Source organism: Lytechinus pictus, chromosome 11 (genome assembly GCF_037042905.1).
Source record: "Lytechinus pictus isolate F3 Inbred chromosome 11, Lp3.0, whole genome shotgun sequence".
NCBI lineage: Eukaryota > Metazoa > Echinodermata > Echinoidea > Temnopleuroida > Toxopneustidae > Lytechinus > Lytechinus pictus.
Window position 1 is genome coordinate 30,941,449 of NC_087255.1, and position 25,789 is coordinate 30,967,237.

At 35.8% G+C, this 25,789-nt stretch overlaps 2 protein-coding genes across 2 annotated transcripts; one reads left to right on the forward strand and one right to left on the reverse strand.

Moving 5' to 3' along the window:
* Positions 1–1,813: 1,813 nt before the first annotated feature.
* LOC129271172 (uncharacterized) lies at positions 1,814–11,331 on the forward strand. Its single transcript, XM_054908543.2, has 2 exons — positions 1,814–3,024; positions 8,547–11,331. The coding sequence occupies exons 1-2, from the start codon at positions 2,505–2,507 to the stop codon at positions 9,191–9,193; spliced, it is 1,167 nt and encodes a 388-aa protein (XP_054764518.2). The 5' UTR covers positions 1,814–2,504; the 3' UTR covers positions 9,194–11,331.
* On the reverse strand, positions 9,840–24,323 carry LOC129271171 (sia-alpha-2,3-Gal-beta-1,4-GlcNAc-R:alpha 2,8-sialyltransferase-like). Its single transcript, XM_054908542.2, has 6 exons — positions 24,207–24,323; positions 22,914–23,085; positions 17,161–17,273; positions 16,351–16,440; positions 15,373–15,608; positions 9,840–15,043 (listed from the first exon to the last, which is right to left on the reverse strand). The coding sequence occupies exons 2-6, from the start codon at positions 22,944–22,946 to the stop codon at positions 14,736–14,738; spliced, it is 780 nt and encodes a 259-aa protein (XP_054764517.2). The 5' UTR covers positions 22,947–23,085; positions 24,207–24,323; the 3' UTR covers positions 9,840–14,735.
* Between the last annotated feature and the right edge of the window lie 1,466 nt (positions 24,324–25,789).

A 25,789-nucleotide genomic window follows, 5' to 3' on the forward strand; every position in this document is an offset into this window, starting at 1 on the left:
ACCATGGATGAAATTAAAAGGAAATTTAAAGAAGAAGAATGGGAAGAAAGAAGGCTGGCGCTAGGTAGAGGTAAGATGTCTCTACATTTAAGGAAATGGGAAAATCTGAATTAAAAGAATATATAGGGAGAGTGAGGCAAAGGTATATATACAACGAGAGACAAAACCACACAAAAAATACAAAAATAAATAAATACGGAGAATTGTAGTCCCTTCCATGTAGAGTATAGGCATAAAAAGGGGAGGGTGCTCCTAACCTAGGGACGGGGGGGGGGGGGGGGGTGGGAGGTAGAACAACACTTTTTATCTTTTTTTTTTTCTCTCTTATCATTCATACATCTTGTTAATATTTCATTTTGTAATTGCTGAAACGCATTAGTATCAATTTCTAGTATCTTTGAAGTTTGATGTATAGTTTGTATAATTATATTTGTTATGGATTTATTGTATAATTTGTAATCATGTTTCAAATAGTTTGTACAACTTGCTTATGGAATGTGAATGTTTATTTTGATTTGAGAGAATACAATAAAACATCCTTTAAAAAAAAATGAATCTCATTATAGCCCAACCCAAAGTAGTTGCAGCTCTATCGATCTCCTTCTTTCTTGATTATGTTATATTATCTTATTATCTCACTCAAGAGACAGTGCAAGCGTGAACGAGTTTTTTATTATTAAAGGGGAAGTTCACCCTGAAGAAAAGTTTATTGTAAAAATAGCAGAAAATTAAAAAAAAACATTGGTGAAGGTTTGAGGAAAATCCATCAAAGATTAAGAAAGTTATTAGAATTTTAAGTTTTGGATTTGTGACGTCATAAACGAGCAGCTGCCCCATATTATGTTATATGATATGAAATGCATAAATTTCATGTTTTAATGGTTCGTGATGACTTACTATTGATATAATGAAGGTACAGTTAAAAGCATTGTCAACTTTCTAAGAAAATGACATTTCATTCATGTTTTGCTATACGATGTGTAGGAAAGCTATATGACAGGTATGACGTCACAGATCAATAAGATTATTGAAATTCTAATAACTTTTTTTTTAATTCTTGGATGGATTTTTCTCAAACCTTCGGCATATCTTTTATTAATTTTGTGTGTGCTATTTTTACAACGAACATTTTTTGTCAGGGTAACCTTCCCCTTTAACGACCTGAGAGTTATTCTATTTTCCAAAGTTCCCCTTATTTCATTCACTTACTTTTTTCCCTCCTCTCATGATATTTCTTCCTCCCTTTTCTCATCTCCTGCCCTTTACTTCCCCCTTTTTCTTTTTAGCGCCGCCAATGGGGGGGGGGGGGGGGGGTGACCGCGGCCACTTCGCCCCTGGATCTGTCAGGAGAGCGAAGCGACTGCTGGTTCAAGATCATCATAACGTGTTCTTCATGTTTTATTTTCAATTGACAAGCTTTATAGACAAGAAAAGATTATTCATTTAATTTATCATCTTAATTTTTAGAGGGATCGTTCCACTCGATAATTTATTTTTGGACAATTAGGTTTTCCTCTTTGCCAGTCTGCCACACCCCCCCCCCCCCCCCGAGTCCGGCGCCTTTGGTTTATGCTCTTTAAATACATACCCCCTCGGCGATGAAGACTTTTAACAGAAGCAAAGTTACATGATTGGTCATTTGGCATCGGATATACAATGGATACAATCACAGCTGCTCGCCTCAAGCCCGGCCTCAATTACCCCTAAGCACCCCCAGGCCATATTCTCCTCTAATTCCCCGCACCCTTTCCAATCCCCATGCGTGCTAAATGATGAGAGCAATGGCCACACCATGGCCAACAATAATGGCCATAACAATGCGAATGTGTGAGGTGAATAGAGTACACATATCGAGTACTGTAATAAGGCATACACTTGCACGCAAAGGCCGTGTACATCGGGCTGCCTTATTGAAAAAGTGTGTGTGTGAGAATGGCTATACTGAGATTTGTACTGACTGAAATACTCCGTTCGTTGTCTGTGTATACAATGTACGCACAAAAATCCTCACTTCCTTATTTTCCCCGTGTAGTACGTAGCTACGTACATAGGTTCACATATAGTACATGTAGCTGCGCATTGCCTGGTAGCGAGTAGGCCTTATCTAAAACCTTATTTAGTTTCATCGAAATTAATCTTTAAAAATCGACTCAATCTGAAAGAGAAAAATTATTCTTTTGTGATTAACCTATCGCTCTCCAATTAAATTCATAAGGAACATATTAGACTCGATCGTTATGAGCTGGAGGCCATCAGACAATGAACACCTTATTATCATTTCGCAGTCCGAGGTAGGTCTATACTTGTAGTTTTAGTCATTGCTATGATTTAACAGGCGTACATCTGAGAGCGTACTTTGCAATTCAAGAATTGTTTCACCTGACGGGCCAAGTTGGGAGATTGGCAGAGACCAACGAGCTGTCGTGGGATAATACGATACAAGTTTACGAGAAACGAGTTGGTAAGAAGAAAATTCTAAGGCGAGATCGACAAAGTAAGCAACGATGAAGAACAAATCATCGTCCAAGAACTCCAAAGATCCTGCCTCAGCTCTTCCAGAGGCATGGCATCGGCATTACACCGACCAGGAGAAGAGAATCCTAGTCCAGCTCGTTCTCGACCGCATTGACATAATCGAAAACAACTATACTCGAGACCAGTTTACCCTAGAACTCAAGAATGTAACTTGGAAAGACATCGCTGACAGGTTCAACGCCGATGTCCGATGCAGCCACCAGCGTGACACCAAACAGATTAAGAAACTATGGGACAACATCAAGACCAGGGCCAAAAGAATGGTGACGGCTCACAGACTTCAAAAGACGATGAGAGGGGAACTCCGGGCTGCTTCGTCTGCTGGAGGACCTGATGATAGGGACTTGGACAATCTGGCAGAAGATTCGATTGCAGAGAAGGTTATTTACTACATGAAGATGATAGCAAAGCAGCAGAACCGATCAAGCGATTTCACCTATGACCTTGAAGATGATGAGGAGGCGTCGGAAATGATTTATGCAGAACAGGGTAGGTTCAGTTATCTACTTTTTTTATTGTAAAGTATTATGGGCCATGATGGCAGAGCATATAAAGTCGAGGTGGAAGGGTTCGTCGTAGAAAGAGTCATATTTGCCAAATAATAATGATAATAATAATGATGATGATGATGATGATGATAATAATAATAATAATACTACTAATAATAATATTAATAATAATAATGATGATGATGATATTAATCATAATTATAATAATGATCATAATAATTAGCAGTGTAAAGTTCTTAGTTTCACTTGAAATTACTTGGTGCTTTTTGTTAGAGCAAAGTTTTTGCAAGAAAAATACAGACTTGATCCTATTTAGAGCAATAATAATAATAGCAATAATGATAATGATGATGATGATAATAATAATAGTAATAATAATGACAATACTAATAATAATTGTAATAATAATAATAACAATAATAATAATAATGATAATAATAATAATAATAATTATAATAATAATAATTATAACAATAATCCGCTTTTATATAACGCTTGATACATCAGAACAACGTCTCTCAGCGCATTACAAAATACCCTTGTCATCGGATCCTGGCGCTGGCATGCCCGCATACAATGTAGTCTGCAGGCACAGACCCTGATTGGAGTTTGATCAACAAGTGTGCCTCCACGCAAAGACTAGCTCATACTGTTGTTCCAACGAGAGGGCCTTCAGTACACAAGGCATGAGTAGGCTGCACATTCAGACCCTTAACTCGAGTGAAGGGTTTGCCCAGCAGACTACATACAATGTATGCACTACAGATAAATGAAGCTGTTTTCAATATTGATATTAGAAAATGCACATCCAAATAAGGGGACTGTCCCGGGAAATTAATTCATAACGATGGAGGTAATAATGATTATGATAATTGTAAAGGAATAAACTGTGATAGTTTTAAATATGTTTTGATTCGTTTAACATTGGAAACAAGGTGATTTTGAATCTCTTTAGATTTATTTTCTTTGCTCGATACAGTAAGCTTATTTCTTTGTGAGTGTTGTCTTCCATTTTCCAATGTGTGATAACCTAGCTTTCTTTACACTTCTATGCATGCATACAAATCTTTAAACTTGTAGTAAAGTCATTAAGAAGTTTACGTGATGTAATTCTAAATACCAAGATCTATGAAATACATGTTGATTTCTAAATTTATTTTTTTAGTCTACTATTAAAAAATTACCATTATTATTATTATCATTTATCATTAATATACTAATATGTATTTGTGTATTTATATAAACACAGTTGTGGTCAAAAGTTAGTGAACCCGCCATCCCTTCGCACTGCATGTTGAATGTAGACGACAACATTATATGTTCAGCGAGCCCAGAGAAACAAACTTTATTGAATGTAATATTTTATCGCCTAATATCTAAACCATGGCAGAACTTGTTCTAGTGGCCGGGGTTCAATAAATTTTGAGCACCACTGTATTATCCACTAGTGGGGCGTCTGTTAGGCTTAAAAATGATTAACAATCGTCAGGGGCGGCGGAGCGAATTTGAAAGTGGAGGAGGGGGGGCACAGGGGAAAAGGGCACTGTCTGAAAACAAAGAAAAAATGACTTATCTACCCCACACACATGACTCATGTAACTTAATGGGTACTCCGTGCTGAAAATATTTATATCTAAATAAATAGAGTAAAATTCACAAAGCAAAATGATAAAAATTCCATCAAAATCGGACAAAAAATAACGATGTTATTGAATTTCAAAGTTAAGCAATATTTTGTGAAAATATTTATATGCACGTCATCATGAATATTCATTAGGTGGGCTGATGATGTCACATCGCCACTTTCCTTTTTTCCTATGTTATTACATGAAATCATAATTGTTTCAATTTTTCATACATGTGTGAATAATGTGTCTCCTTTATAGTGAAATAAGTTGCAGCAATGAATATCTAATGCACTAAATCAGTTGTCAATCCAAATTTTCAGTTCTTGGTAGAAAAGAAATTGAATAAACATAATTTCATGTAATAAAATATAAAAGAACAAGTTGGGATATGACATCATTAAGTTGCTCATTACATATTCATGAAGACATGCCTAGAACTTTTTCACCGGAATAATTCAAATCTTTAAAATGCCATAACATTGTCATTGCTAGTCCGATTTTGATCGAATTTTTCAGTGTTATTTGTCTGATTTTCTTTATCTGTTTAAATCATATTATTCTCAGCCCATAGCATCCCTTTAAGGCACGTACATGTAGGATTATTCTGTGGGATTATTCTTATAATATTTTTTTCCTTCACAATTAGTAACATACAACGTAATTATAAAAAGCTATAAAAAGAATGACTGTCTCCTCTAATTCTGATTACTTGATTGCATTTCTGCTTGAAGTCACGTGTGCATGTGGAACATATTTCACTGGCGCCTATTACGCTTACGTTTTTCCTCAACCATGTCAACGCAGCGTTTTGTTTCGAATAGCAACAGCCTCGTATTCCTCAAGATAATTATTTGTGAAATTCGTCATTTTAAAATGTGTTTTTCCAGAATAATATATAATAGAAACACTTGTTCGAAAGGAAAAGGGACACCATCGATCAGAACAAAAGTAAATAAGGGCGTACTAAAATAAGGTATTTAATTAGAGTTTAAAAAGGATGATTTTTATTATCAAAAGAAAAAAGAAGTAGCGAAAGGGGCAAACCATATAAGGGATTATTTGAGGATGCATTTGAAGAAGGAAGCAGAACGCTAAATAAAGAAACCGGCAATCATCGGGCACGAAAAGAATGGTTTTAAGGACAACTTGTCTGATATGAAGAACAGCTACAACTTTTGAGAAGGCAGAGTGACACTCATTAACACATAAAACGGGTCCTTCTCAGGTGAAATAGGGCACATAACACGTTCAAGAGGGGAACTTTTCATTGGTAAAAAGGGCAATGATTCGAGAAAGCTATGGCACTTACAAGAAGGAAAAGGGGCATTTATTAACACATAAAATAGGTGGTTCTCATGTGAAAGGGGCACAAAATACGTTCGTGGTTTTTTTGTAAAAATCGGCACTTATAAGGGGCCCTTGGTAACACCTAAAACAGGTCCTCCTCAGGTAGGCACGGTAGGCCCTATTATATTCGCGAGGGTGCTTTTTTCTTGCGTAAAAAGGGGCACATTTTCAGTGCTTCATAAAGTGGGGGCACTGTGCCCCCGCCCCCCGGATCGCCGCCCCTGACAGCCGTCCACACGAAACACATCCAGAAGCTTTGCAGTTTCGTCAAGATTATAGAAAGAAGACTTTTGAATTACATAACTGGCTTGCCGGTGAAGTATGGACGTAATAATAATGGTCATGTATAGTAAGAAGTTCTTTTTTCTTTTTATGGAGTTATGACCAGGGGCGTCGCGAGGCCCTTTCCAGTAGGGGGGTGTGGAGGCCCTGATTACCGACAAATATCGGTACCGATTACACGAGGAAAATTGTAGAGGATGTGGATCTCGCTATATAATACTGCGAGCGCGAAGCGCAAGCTAGGGTTATTTTTTTTTTTTAGATTTAGACTTGATATTGGGTATTCCATGTAGTTTTTGTAATTAAGAAAATGGAGGGTATCAATGAATGATGCGAGCTGAAAATGTTTGATATTTCGACTTTTTTTAACACGTTTTTATATTTATATAGAACAAACTTGGATTCCGCATCTGTAATTGGACAAGCTGTGTATCCCAATAAACTAAATGCGAGCGCGAACCGCCTGCTGAAAATTTTGATTTACTGGCACGAAAGGGAACATTTTAAGCACTGTCCAACATGAAGAAAATTGTGGAGAGGATGTGGATTTCACAATTTAATGATGCGAGTGCGAAGCGCGAGCTTTAATTTTTTGGGGGACTTAGACCTTAATACAGGACATACTAACCACTGAACAGCGAGCTGAAAACCTTCTATCTTACAACCTGAAATTTTGACATTCTAAACATTTTTTTGCAATCATGAACAAGTAATGCGAGCCCAAAGCACGAGCTAGTTTTTTTTTAGATTTAGACTTAAAATGGGACATTCCATGCAGTTTTTGTAATCACGAAAAGGAAAGGTATCAATGAATGATGCGAGCACGAAGCGTGAACTAATTTTTTTATATATTAATTTGAAATCTATAATTTTTACACGTTTTACATACAGAACAAACTCGGATTCCGCATCAGTAAATGGACAAGCTGTATACGTATCTCAATAAACATAATGCGAGATGGTTTTTTTTTACTGACCCAAAAGAGATCATTTTAAGCACTGTCTAAGAGGATATGGATTTCACTAAATAATTGTGCGAGCGCGAAGCGCGAGCTGATTTTTTTTTTAGATGTAGATATAAAACAAGGACATAATAATTACTATCGGTACAGAAGTGCGAGATGAAAACTTTGTTATATTTTACTTTAAAAATTAACATTTTCACAATTTTGTTAAATTGGGTATTTTAACAAACATGCGAGCGCGAGCTTAGATTTATGATATACTGACCGAAAAGGAACTTTTGAAGCACTGTCCATCACGAAAGAAAAATTTTTGAGAGGACATGGATCCCACTAAATATATGATGCAGGCGCGAAGCGCGAGCTTGATTTTTTTTAACATTTAGACCTTAAAATGGGACATTCTTATCACTGTCGGTACAGAGAGCACCCCACGTCCGCATTGCGAAAACAAAAATCGCTATTGAATGACGATGCAATAATCATGACGTTTGACAAAGATAAGGGAACTTAAAAAACCGACATGGACCAGTTGGAACAGCCCTCCGTTACCCGACACGCAGGGCTGCTGGACTGATGTCTGTCGGGAAAATGACAAACTGTCAGAGTTTGCGAGTGCAAATCTCGAGCCAAAAATTTGATAAACTGTCATGAAATGGGGATTTTAAGTTAGTTAAAGGATTAATATTGAAATATACATAACTCACCAATCAAAATGCGAGTGTGCAGCGCTAGCCGACATTTTTCATAATCAGACCTGAATAGGGATATTTTGAGGAATACACGAAAATAATAGGTAGGCTATACCTGACAAATCAAATTTTCCGAGGGCGCAGCGCGAGCATAAAATAATAATATTCAGACCATTTTTACAAAACACTTTTTAAAAATCAATTTGTAAATCAAACTAATGATAGTTCGAAAAAAAAACTTGATGTTTCAAGCTCCATATTGAGGAAGATATGTAAATCACCTAATAGGCAATGCGAGCGCGAAGCGCGAGCAAAAACTTTATATAATGACATGATTTTTTTCCCAAGTCTTCCCCTCATCGTATTCTTTTTCACTCGTCTTCCTCTTATTTTTCCTCTCCTTTTTCCTCTTCTCTTTTCCCTTCTTTTTCTTTCTCCCCCTTTTTTTTTTGCTCCGGCAATGGGGGATGGGGGGGGGGGGGGCTCGGGCCCCCTCGTTCCGCCTATGATCTAACAAATTAAAACAGATCGATATCAACTATTGATTGTTTTAGGATTTCGCTCTTATTTCCTTTTTATTAATATTTACAGATTACGAACCAATGGATAAATCAGAAGACGATGTTATTCTTTGTGTCGAAGAGCCCCCACCGGCACAAAAACGGTATGTCCTTGACCCTCGAACAACAGTAGCCGCACGAGATCCACCAGTACAACACCCACCCTCCCGAGGCCCGCTTCCGGAAGCGCAACCTTCTGGGTACTTAGGTACGAGCATCGGGAGCTACACGGAGCAAGATAGGGATTCTCTAACCAGTCTACCGTTCACGACATCCACCCAGCAGCAGATTGTTCAGTCAACCTTTTTAGCCGGTACCCAACATTTTACCCCAACCGCCACCACTACTGCTTTAGGCGTAACTAGGGAAACTACTACTTCGACCACGCCCAGTCACGCTAGTTACAACGGCGGATGGGTGGAGGAAAATTCAGTGAAAAATTTGGAAAGTGCTGTGACTGTTTCCCCCGCAAAGAGGGCGCCTCCTACAAGGGGTCGACGGACTATCAAAGGGTTCCAGAAGCAGGAATGTCAACTGAGAATTCGAAAACTTCGACTTGAGATGAATTATGCTCGTATCGAACATGAAGAGCGTTTGAAAGTCATCCGAAAACAACGAGAATTGCTTGATTCTCTCAAAAATGATCCACCAAGCATTATTAGTTCAATGTTTAAATGATGCGAGCTAGCTTCAGTAAGGTAAAGTTCTGATATTATACCATTCAGACAGATTGAAGCAGGGTGACATAGTACTGTCATTACGTCACCGATTAATATGCTCGCAAATCAGTATTCTTGAGAAACGTTGCAATGATTTAAGCCACCTCCACCACGATAGTTTGGAGCTGTCTTTCAAACGTAATTTGGAACAAAGAGAGCGCCAATGGGAGAAAAGTGCACGAAATTACAATATAAATGGCGAGAAGTGACGTCTGTAACACTAATTAGTGTATTTGAGACTTACAATGTCGTGTGACCTCCTTTTCTTTAAAGACATTCACCCCCCATACTTAATACATCAGACCCGACCCTGTCCTGTTGTATTTATCACAGGGTAAAATAATATGATCCCTTTTTTCTAAGGTCAAAGTTCAAAGTTTATTTCTACATTTCCATAAAAAACCTTATGAATCATCCAGTGTTTTAACAAAATAATAAATCATCTTGTATGCTACAATTTTACATGATTTTCTATTCGAATCATTCTTGTGTAATTTGAATATAGTAATACCTTTGTAAAATGTTAAACTAAATATATAACATTCTTGTGGAATATTGATATGATTAATTGAGGGCAGAAATAAAAGAAATCAAGCAAAGCTACCTTGACTTATTCAAACATACGATTTATTTCATAAACTGAAGTACTAGATTGAGCATTAAATACAATCAATATAACTTTGTACAGAGTGGTATCATCCAGAATATCATACATATTTATATTCAGATTGAGATTCATATTTAATCATAATCCAGTGCTACATGTACATGGTAATTTATGTTGCTCGCAAACCAAGAGAAAAAATGTAAATTTTGCAAGAATTAATTTAAAATAGGCCTACACTTCATATTTAAAAGTTGATCACACTTCTTCGCAAACACATCTACAATCCACAACAACGTAGCTGGCATACACACTACATATGAGGATACATCCAGTAAAATCCAAGGTATGACGTTGGCGATAAAAAACGAAATGTATACCAACTAAGAAGTATGAAACAAAGGCAAGATTGTTTTGGTTCCCTTTTACCTCAAAGTAAAATCTAAAGCAACTTTAAATTCACACACTTGAAAATACCCTTATGGTACTGAGGTAGGCCTGTACGATATCCAATAATCCATGTGTCATAGCAGCTTGTGTTTTTCAACATGTCCATTATGTCTTTTCCATTCTATATGATTCCAGTATTTAATATCCACTTCACAAAGCTATGAAACATGATATACGCTTAAAAACCTCTCACTCAGATTTTCACAAAGTTTAATTTCTGAAATCTCAGGGCAATAAGTATCAGCACAAGTTTTACAAAATTTATCCGATTCTATCGTAGCACAATACCGTTACATTATTTTGATTAAATGACCAATGTATCAGATAATAATTGTTTGTGTTGAAAACAGATAAAATTAGAATCATAATAAGAAAGAATATCTTCAGAAACAGCTATAAACCATTCATAAAATACTGAACCTTATTCCTCTCACTATACACGTATAGAGTCAACATTCTTATCACCATTTCCTTTTATTTATTTCATGTTTGTACTATTTATATTGTTGTTTTTATACTGAGAAAAATAAATTGAATTAAATTGAATTATGTCCTTAATTTTCATCGAAGAGGTACCATCCCTTCAAACATTAGAAGGAAAAAAAACCATGATCACAGAGTAAAATTGTACAATGAGGATGTCATAAAAGGAATTGCACAACACTTAAAAATTTGGAGAATGATGCGTGTTCTACTTGCATTAGTCGACTTTCCACAAGTCGAATTGTTTTAGACCAACAGCGCACGAGCAGTAAAAGGTCATTTGAGATAAACCATGGAGATGGCTTTCAAACTCACCGACATTTTCATAATCAATGGTATTTGGCAGTAGCCCATGAAACAATAGTCAAATGTGCCAAAAGCAGAAATAATACATACAGATTTCCAAACTTTACCCCCGGGACTTTACCCCTGATGTACTATGCACCTGGTCTAGTATACAATGCCTTTCGTTCTTAGAATTTGAATGCTTTGCCGGGAAAGCTTAAGCAACATCTTCATTTGAAAATGTGTAAAGTGCTCGTCATAATGAAAAATATGGGTCATTTGAGGAAAAAAAATTGTTTTAAAGTGAACCATGATTTTATAAAATATATGTTTTTTATTACCATGCGACGTCATCGCTTACATAAATACATGTAAGCACCGATAGCTTCTGAAATAGAACACACTGTTAAAAAAACCTGATTTTACAGAAATAACAAGATTTTGCAGAAAGCAATAACAGAATCATTCTGTAAAATCATAAAACGGGTATTTTTCTGCAATTTAACAGAACAGGTCTGTTTAAAAAGGGGAAAATTGTGTATTATTTAAGGAAATTTGTAAGGTTTCATACATCAAATACCAATTTCCTGTAATTTTACACGATATAATGTAACATTACACAATCTGGTAAGATTACAAGTGTTCTCGAGACTCTGCTGCAGGAACTTCTTTTATTTCAAGGATACATTTTCTAACAGTGCACAATATTTAAATATGACATAAATGTAGTTACAAAGTCCGAAAATAGTGTGGGTAACACAGGTCAATGCACTAAAGGACCGCATACCTTTGTGAGGTTTTAGATATTTAAGTATAACGTCAAATAGGAAAATCAAATATTTTATCGAAAATATCTGTTTAACTAATACCGCGAATTGAAATACTATAGTAACTTTTAGTTTGGTTCCTAGAAAACACTGATATTTCTTATAAAAGATCTGACAATTTTACAAACTTCGATAACAAGAAAGATATGTTATTCATACCACTTTTAAGTCAAGTGTAGTTTTATAAGTTAACATTTTATAACTTGAAAATGAAATATAAATACAAACTATAGCAAACTGAATTACATTCATGATGTCATGCCGTTTCCAAATACCGAGCGTAGAAACACATGCCTAATACATTAAGTTTTACTATACATATATGTAAATATACATATTGCAACTCCAAATAACACAGAAGAAAAAACCTTTTGTTATTTACCAATTTACCCGCAGAGCAAACTCGTGCATCGTGAAAGTCATACCACACCATGTTCTTAATTACGTAATGCCGTTTAAAGTGATCCGGTTGTCATGAATGAATTCAAACTTTGAAGATGTTTATTCTTTAGGTTTACAAAAAAAGTATGCAGACTCTAACCATAATATGCCTTGCCTTATATTCTATTGATAATTATGAACGCAGTTTATTCATCCATTCAAACATTAAGTCAGTCAGTCATTCATTTATTCACTCATTTATTGATTGGTTGATTAAATGATTGATTATTGACTTACTGGTTAATTGATTGATTGATTAGTTGTTGATTGATTTATTGATTGGTTGGTTGATCGATTGATTGATTGATAAATTGATTGATTAGTTGTTGATTGATTGATTAGTTGTTGATTGATTGATTGACTGACTGACTGACTGACTGATTGATTGATTGATATATATATAGATAGATAAATAGATAGATAGATTGATCAGTTGTTTATTGATGAACTGATACATCCATTAATTTCTTCATTCGTCTATCCATCCTTTCAATCATCCATTCATTTCGCCATCCAATAAATATAAAGTAAGAATCAGCTTAAACCGACATAAAATACAAACACCCGTCTTCGGCGACGGATTAGACCAAATCAGAAACAATGTATCGTCATGCCTGGTCAACCATAGTCCAAATATTAAGAGGGAGAGGAGAGTCAGAAATCCAAATGATTAAATGATCATTGTCTTTTCCGACGTCATAAATAAGCTTTATACCTATAAGATAAAGGAAAGAACACTGTACATTTGAAGGAATAGAAATCTTAATGGGCAACAATGCCTACCTCGGTTGATCTGTTCTCTCAGAAAGGTCTACGTTTCTTTTTTTTCTTTTCTTTTTTTACAATTAAATACCCCAAAATGTCTATACATGAAAATACAATCTCTTTGGTAAAATCCTATGTTAAAAAGAAAGTAGGCCTACGTGTCTTTGGTTACTTAGAGTATTCGTTCTGCGGTAGGGACAAATAGTGGTTTATACGATTCAGCCTTCACCATCAACCATGATAATTACACAAAGTTTTGTGAGATTATTTTTCACAATCAAGCTGTACACTAGATTGAGTTGCATACTATAGTTGAGGAAGAAGTCCATGTCATTTCTAAAACAAAGATAATGAACATATGATTTCAGCACACAGCGGTTGCAATGAAATGTTTCTTTTGCATATCATGGAGTTACCATGCAGCTCGTAGGTCTATGTGCGGATCGTCTTCAGAGGAAAAAAAACGTGTTGCAGCTTAATAGTTTTCGCTCAACGACGCTATTAGCGACGCGGGCGTATAAGTCCGCGTCGCTGATCTAGCCTCGTACGCAGGTACGTCGCTGAACTCTAATAAGCTTAGATACTGAAGCACGCAGGTAAGGCAGGTTCCATTGAAATGATGTCGAGGATCTTGCTATCGAGCTCGATAAATATATATGGATCTGAACGTTGAATGACTGCGGCAAAAGGGTATTTTAATTGAGTTTGTCAAATTTGGTCAATGCCCTTCCACTTCCATAAAAACAAAAACAAAATATTTAAAAACGAAAACCTTAAGCGACATTATCTCACAACCGTTCACAAATTCATAACGTCTATTTTGCAAATTCTAGCAGTTGTTTGTGGAAATATAAAGAAGTTAATAAAGAAGTTTTGAACGCCCTAAAAGAACTGTTCAAAATTTCTTTTCGACAATGTAAACTGTACGACTATCATGACTGTTAATGAACTTTCTTGTGCAATTTTTCGAACCTTATGAAACTTTTGCGAGCCCGTGGTCCAAGTGCCCACTTTTGCTACATTTGCAAGCATTCACCGTTCAAATACATAAACCATCTTTACATGTTCTCGACACAACACTTTCCGTCCATTCTGCATGCTAATGTCACCATGAACACGTTGACAGCTGCCAGTAGGCAATCTTTGCACCACGGAGCACGGCAGATTCAAGAATACAGAAAACGCATGTTTAAATGCCCTTCAAGACAGAGAACAACCAAAAGTCTTTGTCGAATATTGGTGAATCAAAATAGCTGTTTCATCCTGGACTTTGAACAAACCACATACACGTATTGGCAATTTTTCGTCAGCTCCGAAACTTAGGACTAACTACTGTTCCATTTCAACAATTTTCGACAAAGACCTCCCAGTTATTCTTTGTCACTTGACAGGCATTTTGAATACATTTACAGTCTTCTTTAATCCATTGTGCGCCGCAGAGTGAAAACTGTGTCACACATTGGATAGTACACGTTTAGATTCCATAGAACTCTGTTGATGCGACATGTCGAGGGTTACATGGTGGATATCAAAGGATGAGGACATCAGGGTGAATTCAAACCGAAGGATATCTGCTCGAGAATCCGTCTGTACACCCGTCATAAACGCGCTGGTCCTTCTGGAAATGACGCGCTTTTGAACCGTTTTCATCTTCTTGAGATATCGTGAGGTAACCAAGCTTCCGTTTTTGTCCGATCTTCCGAAGCTTTCCGAATCTTTCCGGATGCACTTGGGCACTCGCCGACATGCATCTTAAGGACACCGTGTTGGTGCATCTGAAAGAGCAGCCGGAATTCATCATCCATATTGTGAGATCGGGTAAAAGGCTCCCCATTGAAGTAATGACAAGGTTGTTCTTTTAGCTCATTTTCGCTGACGCTGACAGGGAAAGGCCAGAAGCCATAGAGGTGCACTTCCTTGCACATCTGTAAGGCTACATGGGTAATGTAGAAACCTGTGTATTGTGGGGAATGAAGTAAATTAATGCAATTTTGAAATACATTTATAGACATTTGCCACAATAATAGAAATCTATGAAAATCTTGAGGATGAAAAGTAAGACGCTGAAAACGCAATAAAAACTTACATCACTTTGTGAACATTTCGGGGACGGCAGCCCCCCCCCCATCCTCCTACATCAAACTGTGCACCTGGCATTCAGTTTTCTGCAGTTTCTGACGATTGGATTAAAACAAATGGATAAGGAATCCACAGTCAGCCACTCTTGTAAAATTCAGAGTATACACTTTCCTACAATTAACAAGGAAGAAAATATTTTCTTACCTGACGACAATAGCTTGGTGTGGTTCCGTTCTGACCAGAACTTCATAATCTGCACAAAATGATCAGGGTTGGCCAAGATGGCAGCGGGACTGCTAACATTGAAATTGAAGAAAGCTTTAAGACATATATTGGTGAGATGGTTTGCTGCAAAACAAGGCAACCAAATATGACCGTTGTATTCTGAGATGTTCCCTAGAAAGTCGTACATATCTTGAGATGATTTAAGTTCTCCAAACCTGGAAAAGTGAAGGATCAAAATGAAAGAGTGTAATCATTATGCATCAAGGCAACGAAAATTAATGATCGGTATATATTCTTTTAAGAGAATAATTTCACCATGTTCAAATGTAAAACTAATTTTCATCTTTCCACAATCAATTTTGTTTTTACCTTGTACAAATGTGTTATCAAAACGAACCATTCACCCGACAATCCGTCATCATCATCATGGACCTATACCCAAATATAACATCAATCTTAAGATCGATCAAGAAATCTTGACACACTATAAATATCCGAAAAAGTTATATATTCATATATTCATATTCATTTATTTACCTATTAAGTAATTAATTGATTTATTCCTTCATTTTGAATATCACAATTTCCACCAATTGGCAGTGTTGAGCAGACGTTAAGAAAATCAGAACAGGTTTGATAGCAAGATTGTTGGTATATCTTTATAGGTTAGAAGGACATAGTGCGACACTGTAGAATAATTTTTGTTTTACAATATAATTCTCTCTCTTTTTTTATATTTCGTTCGTTTCTATATCAATTAACGACGGAAATTTTAATATCATTATCAAGTTATTTTTTCCAAAAAAATAATGAATATCAAGATTTGATACTCATTTTGAATAGCGAATAATTGAACAGTTTTTCAATGTTTTCAGTCTACAACACATAGTGAATATGATCTTATTAATTTTTCAATGACCCTTTTTTCAGGAATTAGTTATGAAAGCCTTTTCTTACCTTTTGAAGAAAATACTGGGATTCATAGTTGTAAGATTACTTTTCGAACCTGCGTCCTTTCTAAATGGCGCAATCGGTGCTATATTGCATCTGTGATAAAAATAAAACAAATATCAATATTTTTTTTACAATTATCTTTGAGTAGATGGTGTTTTTGAAAAGAAAAAGTGTTTCCCGGAATACCATAATTTGACATCAGAAAAATAACATTTTGCATTTATTTTTTTTTTTCATTATCATATCCTGGAGGAGCATTTTTTCCTGTAGTGGATGATCAAGATTTTATCCACGTATGATGTAAGTACCTCTCCACCACCTGTTGCTCATACCCCCCCCCCCATGGCACCGCCTCTGATCCAAAACTCTTTGAGTAATTTCGGGGGAGCGTTTCATGAAAAGACTTTATCCGACAAGTCCCATGTTATACGACAGTTACCATAGTAAATAACAATAAGAAAATTTAGTGTATGCTTACTCTCTGGAAATTATATAAAGCCAGAAGAAAAAGATAATTGGGGAAAGGGTTTCTGATGTCTTATTCATTTAATGAGCTTCTGGCTATTCCCAGTAGTAGAAAAAAATCGTACGCAATTTTGTTCCCAGAAAAATCAGATGTTCATCTTGCATTTCTTTCAACGAACCCCATTTTGAATGATTGTATAGCGCCCTCTTCATGTTGATATGCTTTCATAGCTTGCCCAAGCCGATCCACTGATAAGTAAGCCGATAGAATGCAGTGGTCTAATAGACGTCAACTTCTGTTACCCTTTCCCGTCCCCTTTCAGACCAGTAGAAACGGAGAAAACTTACCTAAATATAAAATCGGATTTATCTATATCCTCTCCGCATTGACTGTCGAGTAGAATACCACTATTACCTACTACACTGCATCTATCGTATAACTTCTCTTTGAATGGAGATACCTGTAATATGATCAGATTTTATTGAACTTAATGAATTTGTGATATGGATCATAATGATTTGTTGGAATCTATCACGTGAATTAATCTTTCATTCAAGCTACGCCACTGATAAGAAATTACTAATGTTAGACAACCAGTTATTACAATGGCTATAGTTTAAGTATTTATCCAACAAGCCCACAATATTATCATTAATCTCATCAAGCAACTAAACATGCAGCTGGCCGAAAAAAGAGCTAATATCAAGCAAACCCCGTTCACCAAGCCTATATAACACAGCCCGCAAGTGGGCAGTATACAATACAACACCACGGTGGTGCTAGCAGAAAAAGTTAGTAATGACTGGTACTGTTGACCAGTCAGGGTTTTAAATAACAATAATAATAATAATAATAATAATATTAATAATAATAATAATAATAATAATAATAAGGGTAGCCACTTCAGTTCTGTAAACTGTTCTCCCAGCGGGCCCTGCATAACATGATGATTTCACTTCGAACAATAAAATATGGATTTTGGGGGTACTGTACATGACTTGTACGCTGATACCCTGAAGTGGGTCATTAGAGTCAATAAAATCGAAATTCCCCTTGATTCATGCTTGCATATTCATGGATTATTTTTACAGTCAGAGTAATAAATACTAATGATGTCTAAATTTATATCTGTTATAGGTTAGTGCTCATATGCATAGAATTTGGCCCACTCATAACGAATATAGAAGACTGTTTTGAAATATGAATATGTCATTAAATCAGATTTGATGGTTGGCAGTAAGGAAAATGTATTATGGGACAAATTTCATGAATAAAATACGACTATCACAAATTTTCCATTATTATTATTATTATTACTATCCCTTATTTATAAAAACCTATTTGTTCATTAAATATAGGTATCTACATGCGCTCTCTCTGAAAAATATATAAAAACCTATTTGTTCATTAAATATAGGCATTTACATGCGCTCTCTTTGCAAAATGCAATTCCCTCAACCGTCAACTGTAAAATATATAATATAAATTCATAAAATGGATATGTTTGCCAAAAATTCCTTTCCTTTCTGATGTGATAAGCGCTATAATATTGTAAATTATCATAATTATTATTCATTCCTATATAACAGGGCTCAGCAGCCATTCAAATCAATTTCATAATAGTATGTACCATAATCGTAATCATGAAATCAAGAAACGTGGTCGAGATCTCATTGGGTGATTTCAAGTCCGGTGTTTGCCTTGGTGTTGGTGTTGAATTTTGGATTGCTTCCCTTAATTAGCTCCAAAACTTATTCAGAGATTGCAAAACTGATCCAGATCACATTATAGACATCTCAACAACTAGTGAGTGACTTTTCGGGACCATCTTCATTTTTTGTTTTGGTGTTATAATCGTGTAAAAATTGACAAACACCAACACCAAATGGTCAACACCGTACTTGAAATCACCCATTGTTTCGAGCGATTTACCCCCCCCCCCATAACCACCACCACAAAAGGAGCATCGAAGGCGCCCCAAAGCTCATCATGAAATCTATGATCGCCAAGTTGAACGGACAATTCGTGCATCGATCCTTCATGCAACTAGTTTGAAAAGATTGCTCATCAGAACGTATTAAGGTCCTTTCATCCCTCGAATTTTTTTTTGTATCGACAGGGTGAAATTAAACATTACTGCTTCGATGATTCACAATGGAAAGTCTCAATTTGTGATCCTATATAGCTTCATGTAATACCAGAAAAGAACCCACAACATCAAATAACTCTCCATAGATAAAGCTCAGTCATGCAATTTTCTCAATCTTCCTTTTGAAAACCAAATCAAGCGCTTGTACGCGAATAAAAGCTGATAACAATAATGACACACGTGTATCAATAAATGAAACCAATAGATATTAGATAGAACAATCTTTTTGTCTCAAAAAATCGCTGGCAATTACACTTCAAGGCAAGATCGACTGAAAAGGAAATTGCAACAAATTTACAACGACTTTTTTTAAAAGGTTACGTTAATTAGAGCAGACCGGATAGTTGGTAGTCTGCTGTGCAAACCCTTCACGAGAGTTAAAGGAGAATGAAACTCTTGGATCAAGTTAGCTTTTGTGAAAGCAGAAAAATCAAAGAATAAGATCAACAAAAGTTTGAGTAAAATAGGACTAGCAATAGAAGAGTTATGAGCATTTGAATGTCGAGATCACTAATGCTATGGAGATCCTCCTGTTGGCAATGCGACCACGATCTATGATGTCACAGATGAACAACTCTCCCCTTTTGGACACTGAAAATATACCCCAAAACATCTCTTTTTGCTCATTCTAATCATATGACAAACGATTCATCAATGATATAATGTTGTGAAACCTCTGTACTTGTGAAACCTCTGTACTCTCTCATAAAGAGAACACCTCACCTTGTGATAGACTCTGTAAAAGTGAGAATATAAGTGAAATAAGTACTAAAGTAATAAGGGAGTTGTACGTGTGTGACATCACAGATCTTGGTCGCATTGCCAATGGGAGGATCTACATGGCATTAGTGATCTCAATATTCAAATGCTCATAACTTTCTTATTATTCATTCAATCTTCCTCAAACTTTCAACAATATGTTTCTTTGATTTTTCTCTTTGATATGGATTCAGCTGGTTTCAAGGGTTTCATTCTCCTTTAAGGGTTTGAATGTGCAGCCTATAAAGCATTGTGTACTGAAGTCCCTTCAGAAACAGCAAGTTTTTACTATGTGCTAGTCTTTGCATGGAGACCCACCTGTTGATCGAAGTTTTAATCGGGGTATGTGCCTGTAGACTAGGAAATGGTTGGCAATGAACTTTGGGTTCCTTTGCAGAAGAACTGCATAGCAAATGATCGTGAACTAATTTGTGCACACCTCACTTCCCTTTCAAACCATTAAATCAGCGACTGATTTCCTTTTCATTATAAACCCCTTTAATTGAATGGCATGATGAAGCTAGTTTCATTGTTTTTCCGCATGATGTACAAAATCCAGTCAAGTATATTAATGTTCAAAAGACAAATTGAGCAAAACGTTGTTCTTATAAGAATTGACAGAGTGTGACCATTGGTACTATCTTAAAGGACAAGTCCACCCGAACAAAAAGTTGATTTGATTAAAAAGAGAAAAATCCAACGAGCATAACACTGAAAATTTCATCAAAATCGGATGTAAAATATGACTATTTTAAATTTCGCTTAATTTCACATGATAGTTATATGTACATCCTGGTCGGTATGCAAATGAGGGAACTGATGACATCACTCACTCACTTTTTCTTTTGTATTTTATTATTTGAAATATGAAATATTTTTATTTTCTCCTCATTGTCCTGTGAAATAAAGTTTTACTTCTCACTGAACATGTGGAGTTACTGTTGCTTAAAATTATATGGTTAAGTCAAGTTGGTCCTTATTGTCAAATCTGTAAAAATTGAAATATTGTATAATTCAAACAATAAAAAACAAAAGAAATAGTGAGTGAGGGACATCATCGATTCTCTCATATGCATGTGGGTAAATTGTGCATATAACTATTTTGTGAAAAATAAGCGAAATTTCAAAATGTCATAACTTTCTTATTTTACATCCAATTTGGATGAAATTTTCAGCATTATGCTTGTCTGATTTTTCTCTGTTGATTCAAAATAACTTTTCTGTGGTGGACTTGACCTTTAAGGAAAATTTCATCAAAATCGGATAACAAATAACGAAGTTATTGAATTTTTAAGTTTAGCAATATTTTGTGAAAACAGTTATATTCACGTCAGTCGAGAATATTCATTAGGTGGGATGATGATGTCATATCCCCACTTTCCTTTTTCTTATGTTATTACATGAAATCATAATTGTTTCATTTTTTTCATACATGTGTAGTGGATGTGTCTCCTTTATGATGAAATAAGTTGCAGCAATAAATAACTAATGCACTTAATCAGTTGTCAATCCAATTGTTTTAGTTCTTAGTTGAAAATTTTTTAATAAACCTGATTTCATATAATAAGATATAAAAGAACAAGTGGGGATACGACATCATTAGCCCACCTAGTCAAGGGCGGAAATCTCTCCCCAAAAGTAGGGGGACCAGGTGCTGGAAAATTTGACAAGCAAAAAAAAAATTAAAAAAAGGTTTAGAAAAGGTTATCACCCCAAATGTAAGGTCCTTTCGACCAAAATACATGTTTTATTTCGATTTTAAACGATTTCTTTCCATCATAAAGGACCAAATATAGTAGTGGGACATTTGATATTGTACAACGCCTACTTAGCTTGTTGTACGCGAGCAAATGGGAGGCTGAATGTCAAACATTCGTACCGTTGCACAAAAGACGTACCATCCAAAATGTACCGTCCAAAATGTACCGTTGCACGGCTTTAGGAGGTGACGTCACAATATACAAATAGCGAATAGGCATGAGTGCGATGGTGCGAGATTTCGCATGAGGTGAAAGAAAGATGCTCTATTCAACGAGGCGTGAGCCGAGTTGAATAGAGCATTTCTTTCTTTCACCGAATGCGAAATCTCGCACCATTGCACGAATAAGAATATTCGCTATTTGTGTTGTACAACGCCTCGAAATTTAGCGAAAATATGAAAAAACAAAGAGTTTATCCCTATAGTAATCTATGAAAAGGGAGCAAAAATACCGAAAGCAGAAAGCAAAATCCCACAAGCGCACATGACCTTGGGCAGCCTTGCGCATTTAGCCAGCTGGCTTATACGCGTATTGTTCATTTTTACCGAGCGCAATGAATTAAATCGTATTGTGACGTCACCTCCTAAAGTCGTGCAACGGTACACTTTGGACGGTACATTTTGGATGGTACGTCTTTTGTGCAACGGCACGAATGTTTGACATTCAGCCTCCCATTTGCTCGCGTACAACAAGCTAAGTAGGCGTTGTACAATACGATTTAATTCATTGTGTTCGGTAAAAATGAACAATACGCGTATAAACCAGCTGGCTAAACGCGCAAGGCTGCCCAAGGTCATGTGCGCTTGTGGGATTTTGCTTTCTGCTTTCGGTATTTTTGCTCCCTTTTCATAGATTACTATATAGGGATAAACTCTTTGTTTTTTCATATTTTCGCAAAATTCCGAGGCGTTGTACAACACAAATAGCGAATATTCTTATTCGTGCAATGGTGCGAGATTTCGCATTCGGTGAAAGAAAGAAACGCTCTATTCAACTCGGCTCACGCCTCGTTGAATAGAGCATCTTTCTTTCACCTCATGCGAAATCTCGCACCATCGCACTCATGCCTATTCGCTATTTGTATATTGTGTCCCCCTACTATTTTGGGGGACGCGTCCCCCTGTCCCCCCTGGGATTTCCACCAATGCACCCAGTGAATAATCATGAAGACACGTCTAGAACTGTTTCAACGGAATAATGCAATCATTTAAAGTTTAATAACTTCGTTATTGGTTATCTGATTTTGATCAAATTTTCAGCATTTTGTTCTGTAAATTTTACTCTATTTATGAAAATATAAATTTCTTCAGACTGGAGCATCCCTTTAAGAGCAAATTTTGACTAAGATTTTCAGCTAATACGGTTTCTTGCAACAGCGCCAGGAAAAGTATTAAAAAATAGAAAAATAGAAATCAAAAGTATAATATCTTACCTTGGGTAATCTACCATAAAGGGCATCATTCATGTGGTAGTGATAATAATTATCGTTTTTCCTCAAAGCTTTAGGAAAAATGTAATAATCCAAGGTGGAATTCGGACTATTCGTAGATCGGGATATCACAAAATTTGCTGCATCGATGTTTGAGTGATTCCGGAGCTCGTATCTATATGGAAAAAATGTATTATAATTTATGTATCCAAAGCGCTATAATGAGAATAAGGATGGTGATGACGATGGTGGTGGTGGTGGTGATGAAGATGATGATGATGGAGATGATGATGATATGATGATGATGATGATGGTGATGATGATGATGATGATGATGGTGGTAATGATGGTAATGATGATAATGATGATGATGATGATGATGATGATGGTAATGATGATGATGATAATGATGACGATGACGATGATGATGGTGATGATGATGACGATAACGATGATGATGGTGATGATGATGATGATGATGATGATGATGATGATTATGATGATGGAGATGATGATGATGATGATGATGATGATGATGATGGAGATGATGATGATATGATGATGATGATAGTGATGATGATGATGATGATGATGATGGTGGTGGTAATGATGATGATGATTATGATGATGATGATGATGATGATGATGATGGTGATGATGATGATGATGGTAATGATGATGATGATGGTAATGATGATAATGATGATGATGATAATGATGATGATGATGACGATGATGATGACGATGATGATGGTGATGATGATGACGATGATGATGATTATGATGATGGTAATGATGAGACTAATAATGTTGATGAGAAGGAGAATCACCTATATCCTTCTTTTTAAACGCCCACTATACAATACCCTTTTGATGCAGTCTTTTTTAATATTCTAAGCAGGAAATATGATTTCACTTTTATGATTGGGAAACAACAGAGAAAATAGAAATAAACACGGAAACATCCTTGAATGTTTTTTTATCAGGCGCGTAGCCATGTACAATGCACATTGGCAACGAGCAATTAATTTTCAAGGGGCACAACACAGCATATGGGACAAATATTTCATGAAAAGTGCCAAGCGATCGAAAATGTTGGCCTTTTTTTTATGAAAATGTAATTTTTTTCAATTCATTTTGTTCACATCCATTAAAAAGGTACAATATACAACATACAATATTATATGAACAATAAAAACAATCAAAAGTATTTTAACCTAATAATCGAAAAAAGTATCATATTTCAAAATTTCACCCCCATCTCATAAAAGTGAAAATGCTATTTTAAGCATGTACCTTATTCTGCGTTGGTTTTTCCTGTTCTCGGTCCATTCAGAAGTTAGTATTCTTTGATAAAGATAAACTCTTTCAGCCTCAGCTCGTCGAAAATGCCATAATTTTTTGGTAAAAAGATGGATCCTGCGTTGAAAAACAAAGGTGAAAAGAGACAACCATAAAATATATCAAAACTAATAGTTATACTGTGATCATTAAAGGTCAAGTCCACCCCAGAAAATTTTTGATTTTAATAAATAGAGAAAAAAAAACCAGGCATATCACTGAAAATTTCATCAAAATCGGATGTAAAATAAGAAAGTCTATATTCTTAACTTGGTCTATATTCTTACTTCGGTCTATATTCTTACTTCTTCTTGCCTTCTTTGAAACAGAAAATAATTCCAGTATAAATGAGGATCGCATATAATCAAGTTTCCGACACATGACGTATATCATAGACCTATTCGTAATAGGTCTATGCGTATATAGACTACTTTGTTACCATGCTGCATTCTTCTTGTCTCTTTCATTCCAAAGCAAACATTTGGAGTGTTTCGATTATGGTCTGACATAAATACCTTGTTTTATAGTTATTAATTTCATTGATCACCATTTCTGTCAGCTAGGATTGAATCGGTTATACATTTATACAATGGGTGTGTCGGATTCCCATGTAAATGAGGATCTTTTTGCTCCTTCATGGCTTGCTGACATAGAAATAAATACTTTTCTATATATGCATTCCAATTCTATGGCTCTATAGATGGACTATCCCCTATTTACTTATATATATCCCTATATGTATACAGAATATAGGACTGCTGTAAGTGAAGAATAGAATAGTATAAAGCACATTTGTACAGGATTTCATTTAAGGCACAATGATGTCATGAAATCACTATACCTTCTGAAAAAATCTTTCTTACAAACTGTTGATTGCGTTAAAAGTTTTAAAAAGTCATTTCAATTTCATTTTATCTTTAAAACTTAGTTTTACTAAATATTGGACAATTATATAAAGATTTATCAAAATTTTCAAAAGATCCATCATATAACTCATTTTAATGACAATGATGTAAGCACCAGCCCGAGTCTGTCAGATCGTCACACATAAGTGAACAACACTTTCTTCAACGCTTCTGGCATATACCTTTACTTGCACTCACATGCACCATGCACCTCGATTACTTCTTCAACGATTGTAAACACAATGCCTTATTTATTCTCTTTCAGTAGAGCAGATAATAACGGGGAAACCTTTTCACCCCCTGTAAATGTTATACAGCCAATGAATTTGATAAGGCTTTTCATAAATTAGCTCAAAGTGATATTCCTGACTATTTTAATTAATGCATTTAAATATAAGAAGCTTACAAATGTATCAGAGACCTGGTTGCATCCCCCGGGGGGGGGGGGGGCACTCAGTATATAATGCATAGTGGGTATGTGCCGCGGAGGGGACCCCCATTTTCACACTCAAATTTCCGTTCCAAGGCATAGCATTTTTGTCTTATTGAGAAAAAGAACAAAGAAAGCCGCTCCAAAGCATAGCATTTTCTTCTTATCGAGAAAAAAAGAAGAAAGAAATCCGCTCCAAAACT

Excerpts from the sequence above, each read along its gene's own strand:
- LOC129271171 (XM_054908542.2), bottom strand. The coding sequence starts at position 22,946 with ATGAATGATGCCCTTTATGGTAGATTACCCAAG. Across the intron at positions 16,441-17,160 it reads AAATCCGATTTTATATTTAG|ATGCAATATAGCACCGATTG; the intron begins GTAAGTTTTCTC and ends TTTTTATCACAG. Across the intron at positions 15,609-16,350 it reads CCCAGTATTTTCTTCAAAAG|GTTTGGAGAACTTAAATCAT; the intron begins GTAAGAAAAGGC and ends TCACTTTTCCAG.
- LOC129271172 (XM_054908543.2), top strand. The coding sequence starts at position 2,505 with ATGAAGAACAAATCATCGTCCAAGAACTCCAAAGATCCTGCCTCAGCT. Across the intron at positions 3,025-8,546 it reads AATGATTTATGCAGAACAGG|ATTACGAACCAATGGATAAA; the intron begins GTAGGTTCAGTT and ends TAATATTTACAG.